This window comes from Camponotus floridanus, unplaced genomic scaffold (genome assembly GCF_003227725.1).
Source record: "Camponotus floridanus strain SB8 unplaced genomic scaffold, Cflo_v7.5 scaffold67, whole genome shotgun sequence".
NCBI classification, from domain to species: Eukaryota; Metazoa; Arthropoda; class Insecta; order Hymenoptera; family Formicidae; genus Camponotus; species Camponotus floridanus.
The window spans coordinates 1,192,531-1,210,220 of record NW_020229835.1 but is presented as its reverse complement, the minus strand read 5'-3'; the positions used below and the strand labels follow the sequence as shown (position 1 = coordinate 1,210,220).

General features: G+C 29.4%; 2 protein-coding genes across 2 annotated transcripts; both read right to left on the bottom strand.

Moving 5' to 3' along the window:
* Window positions 1–1,213: 1,213 nt before the first annotated feature.
* On the bottom strand, window positions 1,214–6,519 carry LOC105255526 (lysosomal aspartic protease-like). Its single transcript, XM_025413499.1, has 8 exons — window positions 6,338–6,519; window positions 5,417–5,670; window positions 4,732–4,874; window positions 4,383–4,597; window positions 2,858–3,004; window positions 2,656–2,791; window positions 2,315–2,407; window positions 1,214–2,235 (listed from the first exon to the last, which is right to left on the bottom strand). The coding sequence occupies exons 1-8, from the start codon at window positions 6,397–6,399 to the stop codon at window positions 2,068–2,070; spliced, it is 1,218 nt and encodes a 405-aa protein (XP_025269284.1). The 5' UTR covers window positions 6,400–6,519; the 3' UTR covers window positions 1,214–2,067.
* A 1,894-nt stretch (window positions 6,520–8,413) lies between these two features.
* Window positions 8,414–16,641, bottom strand: LOC112639472. The gene is made up of 8 exons (XM_025413497.1): window positions 16,436–16,641; window positions 15,553–15,806; window positions 14,804–14,943; window positions 14,438–14,667; window positions 12,101–12,223; window positions 11,901–12,036; window positions 10,987–11,079; window positions 8,414–10,907 (listed from the first exon to the last, which is right to left on the bottom strand). Exons 1-8 carry the CDS (start codon window positions 16,495–16,497, stop codon window positions 9,090–9,092), a joined length of 2,856 nt encoding a protein of 951 aa, XP_025269282.1. The 5' UTR covers window positions 16,498–16,641; the 3' UTR covers window positions 8,414–9,089.
* Window positions 16,642–17,690: the final 1,049 nt, after the last annotated feature.

The following is a 17,690-nucleotide window of genomic DNA, read 5'->3' as shown; positions in this document are numbered from 1 at the left end:
AGCTTTTTTTGCTTTTTCGCCTATTTACATGTTTTTCTTTTGCGTTCCTTGGTATTGATAATGATCTGGAGCAGATCGAAACGTTTGCCCTCTTTTGTTTTTAAAATAAATAATTTTTTTGTGATTTCTCTTAAATTGTTTCTGATCTAAATTTATATTGCCATATAATTGATTAATTTGCGTTATAGATCTGCGCTTAGAGGTTTTATAGCCTACATTGTGTTTAAATAATTGAATGTTTTCTTTATGATACCACTATGTTTTAATTCTAATTGTAAATAATAATCGTTCGATAATAAATACTTTTTCACGCTGTTAATAATCAACAATAATCTGAAAAAACTCGAATATGAGGTCAATTCTTACAAGCTCTTTAACAAAGTTTATCTTCTTCGTCCAAAAAGTTGAAAGGCGCTGCTGAATCGCCCGTTAATTATACTAATTCCGAAATTTTCATAGCATCTATTAATCAAGAACAGAGAAAATGTCAATTTTTTTTCCAATCTTCCTTCGTAGTCCATTCTTGTACTCTCGATTTACGCAAAAATTTGAATCGAGAGAAGATGACACCGAAATATTATTTTTAATTGCATGACAGTGGGATATATTATCGCATTTTTATCACTGCAATCTCTAGAGATTAATATGATATAGTAAATTGTGATCAGTAAAACGCACTTGTCGTGTCGAACAGCACCATTATGCATTTAAGAGCACATAACGCAATGGATAATATAGATAAAATCAGGACGATAAGTCGATGATTTGATGCGGTTCGGAAATATTTTAGATCGCAGCGAGATTATCTTAAAGCGGTGACAGCGAGCTGTTCTCTCACTGAAAGAAAGCATATCGCGTACGAAAATGTAGTGAAACGGGAAAAACCTTCGACATTCTCTTTTCATAAAATTCTTTATTTACGAGAGAGCTTGAAAATTAATTTTAGTGGATCTAGAGTAACCTTGCACCTTTAATTCTTATTAAATCAAGCGAAGAGAAAATGATTTTTACAACATTACCATACAATTAAAAACTTTTATTGCTCTTGCATTTATCGCACTGCACGAATAGCCTTCTACTTAGAATTTAACGGTGTTTCATTAACACAATCACATTTACATAGGTTTTGGATTTCAGAAAGTCGAATGTGATCACGACGAAGTAGATCGATTTTTATAAAATCAATATTTATTATATCAATATATAACGTATACATATAATACAATGTATGAATTTAGGTTTAGATATCCGTGTCGATTAACATTACAATCACCACGAGAAAGCGGAATATGTTTTCGAAATTTCTGACAAATTTCTTTCCGTACGTTGCAACAGGACATACAAAAAATAAATGTTGTAAAATAAATATTGTACTCGAATTGTACTATTAGAGTTATCATTTATCCACATTTAGCAGCTGTTATACAATCGCGTGCATTCGAGACATATACATGTAATCGAGGCGTCCTATCCTCTCGATTAATCAAATTTAAAAATATTTTATTTAATATTTTGTTTTATAACTAAAACAAATTGTATTAAAATAAATTATTAAATGTGTGAATGATTAAGAATGACGGAAACATAAGCGCTCCGAAAGAATAGATAGTCTGATAAAGACTGATTATATCTTACTGATAATACATATAATATATATAAAGATAGATTGATTATATCGACTAGATAGTCATGCAACAATGAATTTAGCAAATGACACTGCGCAAAAATTCGCTTCTAATTAGCAATAAGCTTATTTCAGCTACTTGTACGATAAAGGATTGCTGTTGAAAATTAAGGCACAATATACATATTATGCAAAAATTGACATTGATAATATGCTAACCTTGTATCTTGTGTTTTGGCGAATAAAAAACATTCAGTATTTTTCCTATCGAAAACTAAACCAATAATTTAAAAATTTGATGATAAAGTATACAATAAAAAGTGACAATGAATGATTTTCTATACATTTCGATGAATTTTTCGACAAAGCAAATCCCATTCGATCTTTCTCTATGTCAAACTCAATGTAGTTACGATCAATAAATGGTGACGAAGAAATATATTTTATATATGTTTAGATGAATTTTTCGCCAAAGCAAATCCCACTCGGTTTTTCTCCATATCAAACTCGGTGTAGTAACGGCCAATAAATGGAATACCCAGAATCCAGAATTTTTTAAATACGTTTTGTTTATAGAAGATGGTTATACATATACTTTCATTATCTGGGTGCTGAGCAGAATTAAATACACAAGATAAACTTCTCTTATATGTATTTAAATAATTTAAGTAATTTGTCTCTAGCACTCACCTGAATGATGTAATCTTTACCGGTAAGATTGAATGCTTTACCATCCAAAATAAAACTGATTGTAGGCAATTGATCAATTAGATCGCAGTTCACCTTTAAATAAATAATTAAAATTAAAATAGTTTAAATAAATAATAATTTTAGTAATTAATTATAATTTAATATTAAATATGTTCAACGGAAAGAAGGCTTAATGTCGTTGTTCCATAGAAGTTTATGTTTCATTTGGACGTATTTAATACTTACACTTTTTATCGCTATTTCAATTTCTTATAATTTTTTTATCAAAGATTACGTGCTTTGTAAAAAATATAATTACTAGAAAGACATCGTTTACTTACTATTCCTTGTGAATTAGTTTCAGTAAAATCATAAATATTTGAAATATCTAATACTGGTCCAGTTATTTTCCAAGCACTTGAATCAACGATAGCTAGGCAGCTTTCCTCGCACAAAGTAAAATCATTTATTTGGATGCTACAAAGCAAAGACGTAAACAATTTGTTGAAACAATTGATTAATGTAATTTGAAAAATACCATACCTATCTAAGGTTAATTGCCAGTGTCGCTTGTTAATAACAGGATTATATGTATAATTAGTAACAGGAACATATATAAAATCCCCTTCGTAAAAAGCAGGATGGGAACCACCGAATATCAATTTCCCACCTAAATCGGCTGAAGTGTCTCTGCAAATTATATTTTTTATATCGTAGTATATACATATATATATATATATATATATATATATATATATATATATATACGAGGTGTGTTCAAAAAAAAAGGTGACTTTTTATTTTTCTCGAAAAATATTTATTTATTCATCAATATTTATTTTGTCCCCTTCAAAGTAATCCCCCTCAGATATTATACACTTGTGCCAGCGCTTTTTTCAATCCTCGAAGCACTTTTGATATGCGCTTTTTGGTATGGTCTCGAGCTCTTCCAGCGATGCGGTCTTTATCTCCTGTATTAAATTTTGTGTGAAAAATAAAATTAAGTGCTCTGACGTACTTGAAATGTTGACTGCGGCATTTGGCGAGTTTACTCTGAGCAAAAAAAATGTTTACAAGTGGTACAAGCTCTTCACAGAAGGTCGAGAAGATGTTAATGACGATGCCCGCCCTGGACGCCCCAGCACGTCAACAACCGATGACAACGTCAAAGCAGTGAAGAAAATTGTTATGGAGAATCGTCGAATCACTATTAGAGAAGTTGCTGAGGATGTCGGCATATCGGTTGGCTCATGCCATGCAATTTTTTCGGGTGTTTTGGGCATGCAACGTGTGGCGGCGAAGTTTGTTCCGAAATTGCTGAATTTTGACCAAAAACAACGTCGCGTAGACATTGCTCAGGAGCTGTTGAATGCCGTCAACGACGATCCAGATTTGCTCAAAAGGGTCATAACTGGTGACGAATCATGGGTATATGGCTATGACGTCGAAAGCAAAGCCCAATGGAAGCGGCCAGAAGAACCAAGACCGAAAAAAGCTCGTCAAGTTAGGTCAAATGTGAAGGTTTTGCTCACTGTTTTCTTCGATTACAATGGCGTGGTGCATCGTGAGTTCTTGCCATGCGGTCGTACGATCAATAAGGAATATTACCTTGAAGTTATGCGCCGTTTACGTGAAGCAATACGAAAAAAACGCCCGGAATTGTGATAATGCGCCAGCTAACACGTCGTTGCTTATTCATGACTTTTTGGCCAAAGTCAACACCGTAACCATGCCTCAGCCACCGTATTCACCGGACTTGACCCCCTGCGACTTTTTCTTGTTCCCAAAATTGAAAAGACCCATGAAAGGACGGAGATTTGCCACGATTGAGGAGATAAAGACCGCATCGCTGGAAGAGCTCGAGATCATACCAAAAAGCGCATATCAAAAGTGCTTCGAGGATTGGAAAAAGCGCTGGCACAAGTGTATAATATCTTAGGGGGATTACTTTGAAGGGGACAAAATAGATATTGATGTATAAATAAATATTTTTCGAGAAAAATAAAAAGTCACCTTTTTTTTTGAACACACCTCGTACGTTGTTCATATAGGTAGAGAAGATATGTACCTATTTAGATAAAAACTGAAAATGCGTGATGACACCAGACCTTGTTCAATCATGTTATCAAAAAGAGGCGTTATTCTGTTATTAAATGTATCAAGAGATCTCAGGCCAAAGATACCATCAAATGTTCGTACACACATATTTTCGATTGACTCAATATTGTCAAGTATGTGTATCGCTTCTAGAAATGTTTGATTCTCTATATTGAGGTTGGCAACCTATAATAAAATTGTTATTAAAATAATACATCGTTATTGCCGCGGGAAAAAAGGAATATATAATTGTTTCAAACATATTTGAACTACGATTGTAATTATAAATAAATTGGATTGTTTGTTTAATAATGACTTACATTCACTGTATCAATTGCTACGTTTCCTTCTACATAAAAATATTTGATATATGATGAATAATAATTTGAATAATTACAATTTTTATTATTTCCTATATCATTGTACGTTTTGGATCTTGTATTATCATATTGATTATGTTTTGCTGTAAAGCATATCAATTTGTAAAGCATATTGTCAAATATAATCGAAAATCAGCAAAGTTACAAAGACTTAAAAAATATATATAGAGATATTCTATTATTAATTTATTAAACATATGTATATAAATATAATATTCCTTTATAAATAATTGTATATGAAAATGTATTTGTCGAATTAATTCATAAATCATTTGTGTCTGTCAAAGCTTGTTGGTATAATCTTCAGAGAGTGAATATGATAAATTATTTAAATTAATTTAGACATTCCCAAATTTCAAAGTTTTCTTTTGTAATATTTACACTATAATAATAAATGTTACTATAAATTTAAATAAATACGTATCTATATTATATATTCAACTTCTTAAATACCCCAAGGTTACACTTGAAAAATATAATTGTAATTAAAATATACAATATTAAATTTATTTAATAAATGACAAATAGAAAACACATACAAAAACACACACACACACATGTGTATATATGTATATATATATATATATATATATATATATATATATATATTATTGGGTATACGTACAAAACAACGAATTACAACAAATAGGATGTGTGCATTTTTTAGAGAGTATCCAAAGATCTTCGGAACTAGCGTCAAATATCACTTTAAATTTTTGCGGTGGAGTTCCAATTTTAATAGAGCCATAGTAATGCATGTTTTTAAAATTGGTCAAACGTACTGAAGGAAGATTATCACTTAACGAAAGAATTTCTTGCAAGTTGGTGCCAACGTTCTTCGAAGATTCTCGAAAGGAATCCATCTTGTGTAATGAAGTCCTTGAAATAACATAAACAGTATTCTGTGATATATATATATATATATATATATATATATATATATATATATGCAAATATATATGTATAAACTGAATATTCACATTTGATATGACTAACAAATATTTTCAAAACAAATATAAGTCATGAAAGTCTACACAAATTTAAACGTTTTAAAAATTAACTATATAACTTACATATTTACAATATATAAATATATATTACATATTTAAATATAAATATAAATGTTTATTAACTTGATGATCTTTCTAAATTATATGATTTTCGTATATATCTCAAAAGTATTATTTAATTTGTATTATTTAATTTGTAATCGGTCATCATTTAAATGTTGATAAGTCAGTGTAAATAAATCATTCTAGATAATTCAGTGTAGATAAGTCCAAGAAAGACAAAAGCAAACGTTACGAAAGAAGAAATGAGCACTTTTTCAAAGATATTATTTTATTTACTCTTTGACTAATAAATAAAAATATACGTTTTGACTTATAAAATTTCATTCAATTTGGAATCATTAATGAGAGAAGCATTAATTGCATTTGCTCAAGCCACGTGCTTAATCCAAGAAATCGGATGCAAGAAAAATAATTGATTTTTATATTTTCGATATTTATCATTCCAATATAAAATATGAAAAATATATACTGACCTGTGCAATTGCGCGTCAGTCGTCATAAAGAGCACCATCATTATCGCAAAAAGGCAAAACATAATTCAGAATTTATTTAATGCTGAATTTTCGATTCATGAAAACTTCAACAAGGACTTTCTTTCGGCATTTTATGACCAGATACACAGAAAAATAAAGTGTTGTCGCTTATGGTACTAACTCTCCCTTAGCACTGTATCGGTATTCGATAGCGTTGTGTATATATATGATCACGCGTGTCCCTCTGTTGAATGCTTGAATGGGGAGAGAAAGCGCGAAACTTTCGAAAAATCCTGATAGATATCCATCGATCAATTTAAATTAATGTTACAAAATCAGTCGGCGGTGTCTTAGGCCATTATAATCCTTATGTCGTTCTATTCTAATAAGAGTCATCCGATGACACTTGTTATGAAAATGTCGAAAGACGAAATATAAATATATAATATGTAATAATATTAAGCAAAATTATTTACAAGCAATATTATAGTGTATCTTAGATGACGGAAGAGTAGTTGAAATAATTGGTAAATAGAGAATTTTAATTATATATGAACAAAAGACTTCGTGCAGCTATATTTCTTAATAAATTTTACTTCTAATGAAAAACTGCATCAAAAGTTATTTCATGACTGACTAAAACTTGTATGTATAAATAGAAATAAATATGACTAAAAATATATATAGTCTGATCATATTACACGTTTTAGCAATGTACTCTAAAATTAAATATATTTTAGTAAACGAGAAATATATAAACAATGAACTGTTATGATTTTTAGAGCCATTTACAGGCCATTATGATTGCATTTTCACGTCAAAACAGACTCAGCCGTTATAGGAAATCAGTATCATCCTCGCTGTAAGAAATTATTTTTGAAGTTCGCATGAAATATTTTCTTCCGATCACGATCCGATTTCAGATTTCCGAAAATAATATTATTTCTGTGAAAGGACGTTATTTCTTTTTATGTAATTAAAAGATTACGATATTGAAAGCAAAATTGAAGTAATTTATATGAATGTTTTTTCGCACTTCTTTGATTTACCTGTAAAATCTTTTTATCTTATTTTTATCAACATTAATACAAAATAAATAGCAAATAATAATCGTTCGGTAATAAATAATTTTTCACGCTGTTAATATTCAACAATAATCTGAAAAACTCGAATATGAGATCAATTGATTGATCAATTCTTACGAGCTCTTTAACGAAGTTTATTTTATTCGTCCAAAAAGTTGAAAGGCGCTGCTGAATTGCCCGTTAATTGTACTAATTGCGAAATTTTCATAGCATCTATTAATCAAGATCAGAGAAAATGTCAATTTTTTTCCATTCTTCCTCGTAGTTAATTCCTGTACTCTCGATTTACGCAAGAATTTGAATCGAGAGAAAATGACACCGAAATATTATTTTTAATTGCATGACAGCGGGATATGTTATCGCACCTTTATCACCGCAATCTCTAGCAATTAATATGGTATAATAAATTGTAATGAGAAAAACGCGCTTGTCGTGTCGAACAGCACTGTTATGCATTTAAGTGCACATGACAGAATGGATAAAACAGATAAAATCAGGTCAATAAGTCAAAGATTTGAAGCAGTTCGGAAATATTTTAAATCGCAACGAGATTATTTTAAAGCGGTAACAACAAGCTGTTCTTTAACTAAACAAAAACATATATTAATTTTTGTTCACATACGAAAATGTAGGGAGTGAAACGAGAAAACTTTTGAAATTCTCGATCCATAAAATTCTTTATTTATGACAGAGCTTGAAGATTAATTTTATTGGATCTAGTGTAACCTTGCACCTTTAATTCTTATTAAATCGAACAAAGAGAAAATGATTTTTATAACATTACCATAAAATCGAAAACTTTTATTACTCATAGCACTGCACGAATAACATTTTACTTAAGATTTAATGCTGTTTCATGAATGCTATGACATTTACATAGGTTTTGGATTTCAGAAAGTCAAATGTGATCACGATGTGATAGATCAATTTTTAAAAATCAATATTTATTATATCAATATATAACGTACACATATAATGTATACAATGTGTAAATTTAGCTTTGGATTTCCGCGTCGATCAACATCACAGTCACCACGAGAAAGCGTAATATGCGTTTGAAATTTATGGCAAATTTCATTCTATCTTTCTAGCAAGTTTCTTTCTATCTTTCGTTGTGACTGGACAAAAAGACATAAAAAATAAATTGCATTCGATTCTTAGAGCTCTCGTTTATCGACATTTAGCAACTATTATATATATAATCGCGTGCATTCAAAACATATCCGTGTTATCGATGCGTCCCATCGAATAATAAAATTTAAAAATATTTTATTTAATATTTTGTTTTATAACTAAAACAAATTGTATTAAAATAAATTATTAAATGTGTGAATGATTAAGAATCACAATGAAAGAAACATCAGCGTTCCGAAAGAATAGATAGTCTGATAAAGACTGACTATATCTTACTGATAATATATATAATATATAGTATATAAAGATAGACTGATTATATCGACTAGATAGTCATGCAACAATGAATTTAGCAAATTACACTGCGCAAAAATTCGCTTCTAATTAGTAATAAGCTTATTTCAGCTTCTTTACGATAAAGGATTGCTGTTGAAAATTAAGGCACAATGTACATATTACGCAAAAATTTACATTGATAATATGTTAACCTTGTAGCTTGTGTTTTGGCGAATAAAAAACATTCAGTTTTTTTGCTATCGAAAACTAAACCAATAATTTAAAAATTTGATGATAAAGTATACAATAAAAGGTGACAATGAATGATTTCCTATACATTTCGATGAATTTTTCGACAAAGCAAATCCCACTCGGTCTTTCTCTGTGTCAAACTCGGTGTAGTTACTATCAATAAATAGTGACAAAGAAATACTTTTTATATGTTTGTATAAATTTTTCGCCAAAGAAACTCCCACTCGGTCTTCCTCTATGTCAAACTCGGTGTAGTTACTATCAATAAATGGTGACAAAGAAATATTTTCTATATGTTTGGATGAATTTTTCGCCAAAGCAAATTCCACTCGGTCATCCTCTATGTCAAACTCGGTGTAGTTACTATCAATAAATGGCGACAAAGAAATATTTTCTATATGTTTCGATGAATTTTTCGGTAAAGCAAATCCCACTCGGTTTTTTTCTATGTCAAACTCGGTGTAGTTACTATCAATAAATGGGGACAAAGAAATATTTCCTATAAGTTTAGATGAATTTTTCGCCAAAGCAAATCCCACTCGGTCTTCCTCTATGTCAAACTCGGTGTAGTTACTATCAATAAATGGTGACAAAGAAATATTTTCTATATGTTTAGATGAATTTTTCGGCAAAGCAAATCCCACTCGGTCTTCCTCTATGTCAAACTCGGTGTAGTTACTATCAATAAATGGTGACGAAGAAATATTTTCTATATGTTTCGATGAATTTTTCGCCAAAGCAAATCCCACTCGGTCTTCCTCTATGTCAAACTCGGTGTAGTTACTATCAATAAATGGTGACAAAGAAATATTTTCCATATGTTTGGATGAATTTTTCGCCAAAGCAAATCCCACTCGGTCATCCTCTATGTCAAACTCGGTGTAGTTGCTATCAATAAATGGTGACAAAGAAATATTTTCTATATGTTTCGATGAATTTTTCGGCAAAGCAAATCCCACTCGGTCTTCCTCTATGTCAAACTCGGTGTAGTTACTATCAATAAATGGTGACGAAGAAATATTTTCTATATGTTTCGATGAATTTTTCGCAAAAGCAAATCCCACTCGGTCTTCCTCTATGTCAAACTCGGTGTAGTTACTATCAATAAATGGTGACGAAGAAATATTTTCTATATGTTTGGATGAATTTTTCGCCAAAGCAAATCCCACTCGGTCATCCTCTATGTCAAACTCGGTGTAGTTACTATCAATAAATGGTGACAAAGAAATATTTTCTATATGTTTGGATGAATTTTTCGCCAAAGCAAATCCCACTCGGTCATCCTCTATGTCAAACTCGTTGTAGTTGCTATCAATAAATGGTGACAAAGAAATATTTTCTATATGTTTAGATGAATTTTTCGGCAAAGCAAATCCCACTCGGTCTTCCTCTATGTCAAACTCGGTGTAGTTATTATCAATAAATGGTGACGAAGAAATATTTTCTATATGTTTCGATGAATTTTTCGCCAAAGCAAATCCCACTCGGTCATCCTCTATGTCAAACTCGGTGTAGTTACTATCAATAAATGATGACGAAGAAATATTTTCTATATGTTTCGATGAATTTTTCGCAAAAGCAAATCCCACTCGGTCTTCCTCTATGTCAAACTCGGTGTAGTTACTATCAATAAATGGTGACAAAGAAATATTTTCTATATGTTTCGATGAATTTTTTGCCAAAGCAAATCCCACTCGGTTCTTCTCCATATCAAACTCGGTGTAATAACGGCCAATAAATGGAATACCCAGAACCCATTTTTTATTTTCAACTATGTCTTGTTTGTAGAAGATGGTTATACATATACTTTCATTATCTGGATGCTAAACAGAATTAAATACACAAGATAAACGTTTCTTATACATATTTAAATAATTTAAATAATTTGTCTGTAGCACTCACCCGAATGATGTAATCTTTACCGGCAAGATCGAATGCTTTACCATCCAAAATAAACCCGATTGTAGGCAATTGAAAAATTCGATCGCAGTTCACCTTTAAATAAATAATTAAAATTAAAATAGTTTAAATAAATAATAATTTTAGTAATTAATTATAATTTAATATTATATATGTTCAACGGAAACAAGGCTTAATCGTTGTTCCATAGAAGTTTCATTTGGACCAGAAATGTTCGCGAGTGAGCGCGGATTGCTGCGGCAGCGCGAGAATTTGATGACGCGGCAGATGGATGACCGCGAACAGATAATTGAACATAAAAGGCTTGCCACGACACGTAATTCCTTTTTTTTGGGTTTTGCGTTTTATTTAGTACACCACAATCAACAAAGTACAATAAACTGAACATAAAATTTCAGATCCAGAAAACGTACAGAGAAGTCCGAGAAACAAAGCGGTCGACGTATTTTGCGGTTAAACTGAGTGGTTATTCTAAGCGGTTTTTTCAAAGCGTACTGCGAGCAGCGTTAAGTGCGAGACTTGCCTGGTCCACGCGCGGCGCCCGTTATAAGGCGCTCGGAATTTTTGGCCCGCGTCGACGTGGACCAATTAATTTAAGATTTTAGCGGTGACACGATTGCGACGTGTGTCATTGGCCGATAATGACGTCTCATGTCATAAACAATTTATTTTTCATGCGCGCAATCTTTTAAGATCAGCTGATCGTGACGCATGGGCGCGCATGCCCATGAGCGGCGCAAATCTTAACGGCGGTTGACAATGTTATTGTCCGCGGCAATAACCTAATACCTTTTACCTAATACTTACACTTTTTATCGCTATTTAAATTTCTTATAATTTTTTTATCAAAGTGTTTTCTGAAAGATATGATTACTTGAAAAATATTGTTTACTTACTATTCCTTGTGGATTAGTTTCAGTAAAATTATAAATATTTGAAATATCTGATTGTGGTCCAGTTATTTGCCAAGCATTTGTATCAACGATAGCTTCGCAGCCTCCCAGGCACCAAGTAATATCATTCATTTGGATACTACAAAGCGATGACGTTAACAATTTGTTGAAACACGGTTAATGTAATTTAAAAAATAACGTACCTATCAATGGTAAATTGCCAGTATTGTTTGCTAGTAACGGGAATATATGTAAAATCTCCTTCGTAACAAGCAGGATCGGAACCACCGAATATCAGTTTGCCACCTAAATCGGCTGAAGTGTTTCTGCAAATTATATTTTGTATATCGTAATATATATATATATATATATATATATATTTATTTATTTATATATACACATAGGGTGTCCCAAAAGTCCCGTAATGGTTGATTACTTCATAAACTATGTACTTTAAAAAGAATTGTTTCACACGAAAATTATATGGCTTGAAGATGGCCATAAGTTGCTGTCATTCAACATCTCCAACTTTTTAAATAGGACATTCTATACCCTTTTACTTATTCTTGTAGCTTATCTTGAGAGCTTTCCAAAACATTATAATTAATTTAGTTTTCATTAAGTACTTTCCGAGTTATGAGGCTTGAAATTTATTCTGAATTTTAAATATACTGTAAAATATCTTGTGAAATATTCATTTTTCGATTATCTTATCTTAATATTTTTATATACAAAATATTGAAAGGAATCAATTGGTGTGAAAAAAAACTTATAGTTATTTAAAAAAAAAGATGTAATTGTTAATTGCAAATTACATTTTTTTTCGAAACAATTATGTGTTTTCTTTACACCAATTGACTACTCTCCCTATTTTGTACATAAAAGTATTAAGGTAAAATAATCGAAAAATCAATATTTTGCAAGATATTTTATGATATATGTAAAATTATAAATTAATTCTAACCTCATAACTCGGAAAATACTTAATGAAAACTAACTTAATTATAGTGTTTTGGAAACCTCTCGACGTAAGCTACCAGAATATTGAAGAAAAAATAAGTAGTTTCTTTTATGAAATTGAAAATGATCTTTACATTATCTCCAAACGACTTTTCAGGGTCAAAGTAATGACATCATCTTATGGCTCGTTTTTTAGTTTATACAAATTTTTTCTGAAACATTTCTCTCTAAAGTGCATAGTTTATAAAATATCGACCAGTTTATAAAATTCGACCATTCCGGAACTTTTGAGACACTCTGTATATATATATATATATATATATATATATATATATACACACACACACACATATATATATATATATATATATATATATATATATATATATATATATACAGGATGTCCTAGACCACCCGTACACCTCTTTTCTTTCAAAAACTAAGCATTTTAGAGATAAACGTTTTCGACAAAAATTGTATGGTTTTGAGGGGAACATAAATTGGTGTCATTGGTTTGACCTTGGATGGCATCGTTAAGATTAGGTCAAGGATATCTTTAATTTCATAAATGGAACCACCTATTTTTTATTGCATATTCTTATAGCTAATGTCGAGAACTTTCCAAAACACTATAATAAAGTATTTTTTCATTGAGTACTTTTCGATTTATAAGACTTAAAATATTATCTTAATTTTATATAAACTATAAAATATCTAGTAAAACATTTATTTTTCGATTATTTTACCTTAATACTTTTACGTACAAAATAATAAGAGGAATCAATTGGTGTAAAAGAAAACACATGATTGTTCCGAAGAAAAAATATGTAATTTGCAATTAACAATTACATATTTTTTCTTAAAAACAACTATGTGTTATCCTTACACCAATTTATTCCTCTCATTATTTTGTACATACAAGTATTAAGATAAGATCATCAAAAAATGAATATTTTACTAGATATTTTATGGTTTATGTAAAATTGAAAATTTATTTCAAACCTCATAACTCGAAAAGTACTCAATGAAAAAATACTTTATTATAGTGTTTTGAAAAGCTCTCGACATAAGCTAAAAAATATGCAATAAAAAATAGGTTGTTCCCTTTAAGAAATTAAAGGTGTCCTTGACCTGACCTTAACGATGTCATCTAAGGTCAAACCAACGACAACATCTTATGTTCCCCTCAAAACCATACAATTTTTGTCGAAAACGTTTTTCTCTAAACTCTAAAATACTTAGGTTTTGAAAGAAAAGAGGTGTACGGGTGGTCTAGGACAACCTGTATATAAAGGGTGTTCTAAAAGTACCGGAACGGAATATATATATATATATATATATATATATATATCTGTGATAATTAAAATTAAATTATATTTAATGTGCAAATATAAATATTATCTTAATTTATAAATATATAATACTACATATAAATAATAAATTTAATTTATTAATATTAAAATAAATATAAATGTATACAAATAGAACTATGTACTTATATAATATATACAAAATTCATATTTATTATAAATTCTCGTTTAAAGATATACGTTGTTCATATAGGTAGAAAAGATATATACCTATTTAGATAAAAACTGAAAATGCGTGATGACACTAGACCTTGTTCAATAATGTTATCAAAGAGAGGCGTCATTCTATTATCATTGATTATAATAATAAAATAATCAAGAGATCTCAGGCCAAAGATACCATCAAATGTTCGTACACACATATTGTCGACAGTCCCACTTTTGTCAATTATATCTATCGCTTCTAGAAATGTTTGATTCTCTATATTGAGGTTGGCAACCTATAATAAAATTGGTATATTAAAATAGTACATCGTTATTGCCGCGTGAAAAAAGGAATATATAATTGCTTCAAACATATTTAAACTATGATTATAGATATAAATAAATTGGATTGTTTGTTTAATAATGACTTACATTCACAGTATCAATTACTACATTTCCTGATACATAAAAATATTTATAAAATGAATAAAAATCTGGATGATAAGAATTTTTACTATTTCTTATATCATTGTATGTTTTGGATCTTGTATTATCATATTGATTATGTTTTGCTGTAAAGAACATCAATTTGTAAAGCATATTGTCAAATATAATCGAAAATCAGTAAAAATACAAAGATTTAAAAAATATATATAGAGATACTGTATTATTAATTTATTAAACATATATATATATATATATAAATATATATTCTTTTATATATATATATATATATATATATATATATAATATTCTTTTATAATAATATAATTGTATATGTAAAGGTATTTGTCGAATTAATTCATAAATCATCTGTGTCTGTCAAAGCTAGTTTGTATAATCTTCAGAGAGTGAATGTCATAAATTATTTAAATTAATTTAGACATTCCCAAATTTCAAAGTTTTCTTTTGTATTATTTACACTATAATAATAAATGTTACTATAAATTTAAGTAAATACGTATCTGTATTATATATTCAACTTCTTAAATATCCCAAGGTTACACTTCAAAAATATAATTGTAAATAAAATATACAATATTAAATTTATTTAATAAATGACAAATAAAAACACATACAAATAAACACACACACATATATGTATGTAAGTATGTATATATATATATATATATACATATATATATATATATATATATATATATATTATTGGATATACGTACAAATCAACGAATTACAACAAATAGGGTGCGTGCATTTTTTGGAGAGTATCCAAAGATCTTTGGAACCAGCGTCGAATATCACTTTAAATTTTTGCTGTGGAGTTCCAATTTTAACAGAGCCATAATAATGAATGTTTTTAAAATTGGTCAAACGTATTGAAGGAAGATTATCACTTAACGAAAGAATTTCTTGCAAGTTGGTGCCAACGTTTTTCGAAGATTCTCGAATGGAATCCATCTTATGTAATGAAGTCCTTGAAATAACATAAACAGTATTCTGTGATATATATATATATATATTTGCAAATATATATGTATAAAATGAATATTCACATTTGATATGACTAACAGATATTTTCAAAATAAATGTAAGTCATGAAAGTCTACACAAATTTAAACGTTTTAAAAATTAACTATATAACTTACATACTTACAATATATAAATATATATTACGCATTTAAATATAAATATAAATGTTTATTAATTAGATGATCTTTCTAAACTATATGATTTTCGTAAATATCTCAAAAGTATTATTTAATTTGTATTATTTAATTTATAATCGGTCATCATTTAAATGTAGATAAGTCAGTATAAATAAGTCAGTCTAGATAATTCAGTGTAAATAAGTCCAAGATAGACAAAAGCAAACGTTACGAAAGAAGAAATGAGCACTTTTTCAAAGATATTACTTTATTTACTCTTTGACTAATAAATAAAAATATACGTTTTGACTTATAAAATTTCATTCGATTTGCATAGAAGCATTAATTGCACAAGCCACGTGCTTAATCCAAGAAATCGGATGCAAGAAAAGTAATCGTTTTTTATATTTTCGATATTCATCATTCCAATATAAAATATAATAAAATATATATTCACCTGTGCAATTGTGCGTCAGTCGTCATAAAGAGCACCGTCACTATCGTAAAAAGGCGAAACATATATAATTCAGAATTTATTTACTGCTGAAGTCTCGATTCGAAAATTTCAACAAGGACTTTCTTTCGACACTTTATGATCAGATACGCAGAAAAATAAAGTGTTGTCGCTTACTAACTCTCCCTTAGCACTGTATCGGTATTCGATAGCGTTATGGATATATATGATCACGCGTGTCCCTCTGTTGAATGCTTGAATGGGGAGAGAACGCGCGAAACTTTCGAAAAATCCTGATAGATATCCATCGATCAATTTAACTTAATGTTACAAAATCAGTCGGCGGTGTCTTAGGCCATTATAATCCTTATGTCGTTCTATTCTAATAAGAGTCATCCGATGACACTTGTTATGAAAATGTCTAAAAACGAAATATAAATATATAATATCTAATAATATTAAGCAAAATTATTTACAAGCAATATTATAGTGTATCTTTGATGACGGAAGAGAAGTTGAAATAATTGATAAATAGACAATTTTTATTATAAAAAAACAAAAGACTTCGTGCAGCTGTATTTCTTAATGAATTTTACTTCTAATGAAAAACTGCATCGAAAGTTATTTCATGACTAACTAAAATGACTTGTATGTATAAATAGAAATAAATATGACTAAAAATATATATAGTCTGATCACGTTACATGTTTTATCAATGTACTCTAAAATTAAATATATTTTAGTAAACGAGAAATATATAAACAATGAACTGTTATGATTTTTAAAGCTGCCATTTACAGGCCATTACGAATGAATTTTCACGTCAAAACAGACTCAGCCATTATAGGAAATCAGTATCATCCTCGTTGTAAGAAATTATTTTTGAAGTTTGCACGAAATATTTTCTTCCGATCACGATCCGATTTCAGATTTCCGGAAATAATATTATTTCTGTGAAAGGACGTTATTTCTTTTTATGTAATTAAAAGATTACGATATTGAAAGCACAATTGAAGTAATTTATATGAATGTTTCTTCGCACATCTTTGATTTATCTGTAAAATATTTTCATCTTATTATTTTTATCAACATCCATACAAAATAAATAGCAAATAATAATCGTTCGGTAATAAATAATTTTTCACGCTGTTAATATTCAACAATAATCTGAAAAACTCGAATATGAGGTCAATTCTTACGAGCTCTATAACGAAGTTTATTTTATTCGTACAAAAAGTCGAAAAGCGCTGCAGAATCG